Source organism: Rattus norvegicus, chromosome X (assembly GCF_036323735.1).
Source record: "Rattus norvegicus strain BN/NHsdMcwi chromosome X, GRCr8, whole genome shotgun sequence".
Lineage (NCBI taxonomy): Eukaryota > Metazoa > Chordata > Mammalia > Rodentia > Muridae > Rattus > Rattus norvegicus.
Window position 1 is genome coordinate 112,380,933 of NC_086039.1, and position 8,074 is coordinate 112,389,006.

Sequence of the window (8,074 nt, forward strand, 5' to 3'; positions counted from 1 at the left end):
TGGGTTACCTCACTCAGGATGATATTTTCCAGTTCTGTCCATTTGCCTATGAATTTCATAAAGCATTGTTTTTGATAGCTGAGTAATATTCCATTGTGTAGATGTACCACATTTTCTGTATACATTCCTCTGTTGCAGGGCATCTGGGTTCTTTCCAGCTTCTGGATATTATAAATAAGGCTGCTATGAACATAGTGGAGCATGTGTCTTTTTTATATCTTGGGGCATCTTGTGGGTATATGCCCAAGAGAGGTATAGCTGGATCCTCAGGTAGTTCAATGTCCAATTTTCTGAGGAAACTCCAGACTGATTTCCAGAATGGTTGTACCAGTCTGCAATCCCACCAACAATGGAGGAGTGTTCCTCTTTCTACACATCCTCGCCAGCATTTGTTGTCACCTGAGTTTTTGATCTTAGCCATTCTCACTGGTGTACGGTGAAATCTCAGGGTTGTTTTGATTTGCATTTCCCTTATGACTAAAGATGTTGAACATTTCTTTAGGTGTTTCTCAGCCATTCGGCATTCCTCAGTTGTGAATTCTTTGTTCATTAAAAATGAACCCCATTTTTAGTAGGGTTATTTGTCTCCCTATGGTCTAACTTCTAGAGTTCTTTGTATATTTTGGATATAAGGTCTCTATCTGTTGTAGGATTGGTAAAGATCTTTTCCCAATCTGTTGGTTACCGTTTTGTCCTAACCACAGTGTCCTTTGCCTTACAGAAGCTTTGCATTTTTATGAGATCCCATTTGTCGATTCTTAATCTTAGAGCATAAGCCATTGGTGTTTTGTTCAGGAAATTTTTTCCAGTGCCCATGTGTTTGAGATGCTGCCCTAGTTTTTCTTCTATTAGTTTGAGTGTGTCTGGTTTGATGTGGGGGTCCTTGATCCACTTGGACTTAGGCTTTGTACAGGGAGATAAGCATGGATCGATCTGCATTCTTCTACATGTTGACCTCCAGTTGAACCAGCACCATTTGCTGAAAATGCTATCTTTTTTCCATTGGATGGTTTTGGCTCCTTTGTCAAAAATCAGGTGCCCATAGGTGTGTGGGTTCATTTCTGGATCTTCAATTCTGTTCCATTGGTCTATCTGTCTGTCTCTGTACCAATACCATGCAGTTTTTTATCACTATTGCCCTGTAATATTCCTTGAGTTCAGGGATAGTGATTCCCCCTGAAGTCCTTTTATTGTTGAGAATAGTTTTAGCTATCCTGGGTTTTTTGTTATTCCAGATGAATTTGCAAATTGTTCTGTCTAACTCTTTGAAGAATTGGATTGGTATTTTGATGGGGATTGCATTGAATCTGTAGATCGCTTTTGGTAAAATGGCCATTTTTACTATATTAATCCTACCAATCCATGAGCATGGGAGATCTTTCCATCTTCTGAGGTCTTCTTCAATTTCTTTCTTCAGAGTCTTGAAGTTCTTATTGTACAGATCTTTTACTTGCTTGGTTAAAGTCACATCGAGGTACTTTATATTGTTTGGGTCTATTATGAAGGTTGTCGTTTCCCTAATTTCTTTCTTGGCTTGTTTCTCTTTTGTGTAGAGGAAGGCTACTGATTTATTTGAGTTAATTTTATACCCAGCCACTTTGCTGAAGTTGTTTATCAGCATTAGTAGTTCTCTGGTGGAACTTTTGAGGTCACTTCAATATACAATCATATCATCTGCAAATAGTGATATTTTGACTTCTTCTTTACCATTCTGAATCCCCTTGATTTACTTTTGCTGTCTGATTGCTCTGGCTAGAACTTCAAGAACTATATTGAATAAGTAGGGAGAGAATGGGCAGCCTTGTTTAGTCCCTGATTTTAGTGGGATTGCTTCAAGTTTCTCTCCATTTAGTTTAATGTTAGCAACTGGTTTGCTGTATATGGCTTTTACTATGTTTAGGTATGGGCCTTGAATTCCTATTCTTTCCAGGACTTTTATCATGAAGGGGTGTTGAATTTTGTCAAATGCTTTCTCAGCATCTAATGAAATGATCATGTGGTTCTGTTCTTTCAGTTTGTTTATATAATGGATCACGTTGATGGTTTTCCGTATATTAAACCATCCCTGCATGCCTGGGATGAAGCCTACTTGATCATGGTGGATGATTGTTTTGATGTGCTCTTGGATTCGGGTTGCCAGAATTTTATTGAGTATTTTTGCATCGATATTCATAAGGAAAATTGGTCTGAAGTTCTCTCTCTTTGTTGGGTCTTTGTGTAGTTTGGGTATAAGAGTAATTGTGGCTTCATAGAAGGAAGCCACATCTGTTTCAATTTTGCTCCATCTGTTTCAATTTTGTGGAATAGTTTGGATAATATTGGTATGAGGTCTTCTATGAAGGTCTGATAGAATTCTGCACTAAACCCGTCTGGGCCTGGGCTCTTTTTGGTTGGGAGACCTTTAATGACTGCTTCTATTTCCTTAGGAGTTATGGGGTTGTTTAACTGGTTTATCTGTTCCTGATTCAACTTCGGTACCTGGTATCTGTCTAGGAAATTGTCCATTTCCTGAAGATTTTCAAGTTTTGTTGAATAGAGGCTTTTATAGTAAGATCTGATGATTTTTTGAATTTCCTCTGAATCTGTAGTTATGTCTCCCTTTTCATTTCTGATATTGTTAATTTGGACGCACTCTCTGTGTCCTCTCGTTAGTCTGGCTAAGGGTTTATCTATCTTGTTGATTTTCTCAAAGAACCAACTTTTGGTTCTGTTGATTCTTTCTATGGTCCTTTTTGTTTCTACTTGGTTGATTTCAGCTCTGAGTTTGATTATTTCCTGCCTTCTACTCCTCCTGGGTGTATTTGCTTCTTTTTGCTCTAGAGCTTTTAGGTGTGCTGTCAAGCTGCTGACATATGCTCTCTCCTGTTTCTTTCTGCAGGCACTCAGAGCTATGAGTTTTCCTCTTGGCACAGCTTTCATTGTGTCCCATAAGTTTGGGTATGTTGTACCTTCATTTTCATTAAATTCTAAGAAGTCTTTAATTTCCTTCTTTATTTCTTCCTTGACCAGGTTATCGTTGAGTAGAGCATTGTTCAACTTCCACGTAATAATTCAATAATTCTACACATAGGACCTGGGACCTCAAACCCGAATGGAGCAACATATTTCCCTAGCCAACATGGTAAAAGGTGAAAGGCTTGAATCTCTGTTATTTACTGTATATACATTGGAGCTGTTCAAAGTCATAATGGAATGCTTGAGGATAAAAGGTATTACAAAGTACTATTCAAAAGAGCATGTCTAATGTCACCTTGGAAATAAAGGAATATGTGAGCTTCCTTTGGTCAAAGACATGGTTCACATCCTCCTTGCAGAGGTGGGCAAGATCCAAGGCCACATTGCTGGGGAAAGGAAGACTGAGGCCCAGCTTCACCCATGGTAGTTCTCAGGGCCACTTCAAAATAAAGAAGGGGAGGACAATCCTGGCACGCGCCGGGCGCTGTTTCTTCCCAGACTTGCTGTGACGGCTGTAGCGGTGCAGGGAACAGTACCATTACGTGGATTACATGATGATGATGTTTGTGTTTTGCAGAAAACTGAACGGAGTGTTTTAACTCAAACGGGTGATGAAAAGGACTCTTGGAAAGTGAAAACGTTAGATGAAATTCTCCAGGAAAAGAAACGAAGGAAAGAACAAGAGGAGAAAGCAGAGATAAAACGCTTAAAAAATTCTGATGACCGGGATTCCAAAAGGGATTCCCTTGAGGAGGGGGAGCTGAGAGATCATCGAATGGAAATCACAATCAGGAACTCACCATACAGAAGACAGAATTCTATGGAAGACAGAGGAGAGGAGAATGATTCTCTGGCCATCAAACCACCCCAGCAAATGTCTCGAAAAGAAAAGGCTCATCGCAGAAAAGACGGGAAAAGAAAAGAGAAACGTCGACATCGTAGTCATTCAGCAGAGGGAGGGAAACATGCCCGAGTAAAAGAGAAAGAAAGAGAACACGAACGCCGGAAACGACATCGAAAGGAACGAGATAAAGCACGAAGAGAATGGAAAAGACAGAAGAGGAGGGAGATGGCAAGAGAGCATTCCAGGAGAGAGAGGGACCGCCTGGAGCAGTTAGAAAGGAAGAGGCAGCGGGAGCGCAAGTTGAGGGAGGAACAGAAGGAACAGCGGGAACAAAAGGAACGGGAACGGAGGGCAGAGGAGCGTCGCAAAGAGAGAGAAGCTCGTAGGGAAGTCTCTGCACATCACCGTACGGTGAGGGAGGACTACAGTGATAAGGGAAAGGTTGGCCACTGGAGCCGCAGCCCTTTGAGGCCACCAAGAGAGCGCTTTGAGCTGGGAGACAACCGGAAGCCAGTGAAAGAAGAGAAGGGGGAAGAAAGAGACTTGCTGTCAGACCTCCAGGACATCAGTGACAGCAAGAGAAAAACCAGCTCAACTGAGTCTTCATCAGCAGAATTGGGCTCAGGTGAGGAGGAAGAAGAGGAAGAAAAAGAGGAGGAAGGGAACACCAGTGAAGAATCAGAGGAAGAGGAGGAGGAAACTGGGAGCAACTCTGAGGAAGCCTCAGAACGGTCTGCTGAAGAAGTCAGTGACGAAGAAATGAGTGAAGATGAAGACAGAGAAAATGAGAACCACATCTTGGTTGTTCCAGAGTCGCGATTTGACCGAGATTCTGGGGACAGTGACGAAGGAGAAGAAGAAGTTGGTGAGGGGAGCAGCGCCTCTACCAAGGGAGACTATGTGCCCGACTCTCCAGCTCTGTCACCTATTGAGCTAAAACAAGAGCTGCCCAAGTACCTGCCAGCCCTGCAGGGATGCCGGAGTGTAGAAGAGTTTCAGTGTCTGAACAGGATTGAAGAAGGCACCTATGGGGTGGTCTACAGAGCAAAGGACAAGAAAACAGATGAGATTGTGGCTCTGAAGCGGTTAAAGATGGAGAAGGAGAAGGAAGGCTTCCCGATCACATCACTGAGGGAAATCAACACCATCCTCAAGGCCCAGCACCCCAATATCATCACTGTCAGAGAAATTGTTGTGGGAAGCAACATGGACAAGATCTACATTGTGATGAACTATGTGGAACACGACCTCAAGAGCCTAATGGAGACTATGAAACAGCCCTTCCTGCCAGGGGAGGTGAAGACCCTGATGATTCAGCTGCTGAGTGGGGTGAAGCATCTCCATGACAATTGGATCCTACATCGTGACCTTAAGACCTCTAACCTTCTGCTGAGCCATGCTGGCATTCTCAAGGTGGGCGACTTTGGGCTGGCTCGGGAGTATGGTTCACCCCTAAAGGCCTACACTCCAGTTGTTGTAACCCTGTGGTATCGTGCCCCAGAACTGCTGCTTGGTGCTAAGGAATACTCCACAGCTGTGGACATGTGGTCAGTGGGCTGCATATTTGGAGAACTGCTGACACAGAAACCTCTGTTCCCTGGGAAGTCAGAGATTGATCAGATTGACAAGGTTTTCAAGGACCTGGGGACTCCCAGTGAGAAAATCTGGCCTGGCTATAATGACCTCCCAGCCGTCAAGAAGATGACCTTCAGCGAGTATCCCTATAACAACCTCCGCAAGCGATTCGGGGCTTCGTTATCAGATCAAGGATTTGATCTCATGAACAAGTTTCTGACTTACTTCCCTGGGAGGAGGGTCAGTGCAGAAGATGGCCTCAAGCATGAGTATTTCCGAGAGACTCCCCTCCCCATCGACTCATCCATGTTCCCCACATGGCCTGCCAAGAGTGAGCAGCAGAGGGTGAAGAGAGGCACGAGTCCGCGGGCCCCTGAGGGCGGCCTGGGGTACAGCCAGCTGGAGGATGACGACCTGAAGGAGACGGGCTTCCACCTCACCACCACCAACCAGGGAGCCTCAGCTGCTGGCCCTGGCTTCAGCCTCAAGTTCTGAGGTCAGCTTGATGGACTTGGCCCAACTGGGTGGTGACAACATGATCTGCTGAGTCAGGGCAGCATCATTGTTGTTGTTATTATTGTTCCGTGTTATTTGGGGCAAGTTGGGAATTTGTGGAATTAAATGAAATTTTCTTCTGAAAAAAAAAAGGACTGTGTGAGGTATCTGGGTTCAGAATGGGAAGTTCTGAGAAAACCTTTAACAAAGGAGAAATCCTGAATGTCTTGGTTCACAAGCTGGAGGTCCCTAGTCATATTTTGCAGAAAAGAAGTAGCCAATTCACCCATGGTCAGGGGGGAAGGTTCTAGGCTACATTGGGTACTGGAGGCATGTTCTGCCTCTGCCTCACTAGCTTCTAAGTATATCCCTCATGTATGCATACTCTGTGTGACATCTTTGAGTCCAGGCAATGGTCACAACAACAGGGTAAGTGGTTATGCAAGCATTGATGTCTCCTCAAGGTTGTGTTCAGCTGTACACATCTGTGAATAAAAGATACAAATGGTGCATTTTTTGATGACCAACTTTAAGGCACAGGGTATGAGAGTCAATTTAGCTTTCTGTCTTCTGTCCTAGGATCTAAAAGCAGAGAAATACGAGGTGCTGTTGGTTGCATATGTGTTGTATGGATATCTTGAATAAAGAGGTTAGCTTTGAGGCAAACTTAGTTAATAGGGGTGTTTGTGATGCATGGGCAGAAGGGCAGCTCTAGTGATATTTTAGTTGGACAGGTGGACCTGAATTCCCCTAGTGCAGAGGGTGGAGGTATGAGACACCCAGTGGGCACAGGGGCTAGTTTTGTGACCTTTCAATAGACTTTGATTTCCCAAGGCTCCATTTACAGAAACTGAAGGTATAACACTTGGTGGATTGAACTAGACAATTGACCCACAATCCTACTAAGAAGACAGGGAATATTAGGTGCTCTTTTATGTAGAATGAGTGGTATAAGGCTCCCTTGGTCTGGCAGCCTTTTAAGGAGAAAAGACTCAACGCCACTTGATAGCAATTGGAATAAAAAAGGACCATGTAAGGCTTCAAATATATTTAAGGCCCCTTTAGGGAAATGGGATCTAAGGCAATGTTAGTCCTAGGAGAGTTCTGACACTGTTCTTTGTAGTGACAAGAAGTAAGTTAACAATGGGAAAAGTAAACCCCATATAAGAGAGGAAAACTCAGAGTCCCTATTAAAAAAAGAGAACAAGAACTTTCTTCAGGCAGAGTGTGAAGGTGCCATATACATGGCTGTCAATGGTAAAAATCCCTGGTACCTTATACTGTAGAAAAAGTTCCCAATTCTCATTCACAGTTTCGTATCTTCATAGGTTCTTTTTTCAATCAGGAGAGAAAAGGTAGCAACTGATTTCTTCTTCCAAAGACTTAGGATAACTGTTGCTGACTAGGTTACTTCTAGTTTATTCAGTTGTCCAGATCTAGGCAGAAATCTTGAAGTTATTACATTTCTATTGACATGCCTGATGGCAGAAGTCACAAGTTATATACTGTTCTGATTCTAAACTTGGATTATGGGACCTCAAACCATAGTGGACTAGAGTCCGTTGTTTATAGAAGGAGTCACTTTTGGAACTATGTGATGAGTTAGGTATAAGACTATTTTGACCATATGTGGGAAGATCATGGGCCCCATTTTTGAAAAAAAGAGAACATGTTAGGAGGATAGGGAAAAGCAAGAAGGTCCCAGAATCCCTCAGGCAAAAGGTTATCTTAGGAATTGGAAGAAGGTACAGAAAATACCTTATCACGTGCAAATGTCCTCACAGTCCTGAATACCCATGTGTTCTGGGACTCTGAAGTGTGCATTCCAGCAATCAGAGCATTTTTTCTTACAGGTTGGTTGGTAATTTCTGGATCTGTGTTCTCCACAAGCTGTTCAGCATCAGAAGAGACATGGGAAAAAGAGATGGAACTGCTGGATTTCAAGTGACAACCTTAAAGATAGAAGTTAGATTAGGGCTCAGATTTTTACTGTCATGTCTAAGAACATCATTTCCTAGTGGTCTGCCATCCCTTCAAACATTTGGGTATGCCTGGCCACCCAGGTCAGAAGGGAAACACTAAGACCTCCTAGAGGAATAGAACTGAGGATTCTATGGATAGAATTGGATTCTCTGAGGAAACCATTGTCAGTGGATGTTGATTTAAAGTTTCCTTGAGGAAAAATAAACATCTGTGTGAGTTTTC

General features: G+C 43.1%; 1 protein-coding gene across 1 annotated transcript; it reads left to right on the top strand.

Annotated features, from left to right (window-relative positions):
- Positions 1–3,118: 3,118 nt before the first annotated feature.
- RGD1566355 (similar to cell division cycle 2-like 1) lies at positions 3,119–6,026 on the top strand. Its single transcript, XM_063280561.1, has 2 exons — positions 3,119–3,128; positions 3,408–6,026. Exons 1-2 carry the CDS (start codon positions 3,119–3,121, stop codon positions 5,867–5,869), a joined length of 2,472 nt encoding a protein of 823 aa, XP_063136631.1. The 3' UTR covers positions 5,870–6,026.
- The last annotated feature ends 2,048 nt before the right edge of the window (positions 6,027–8,074 follow it).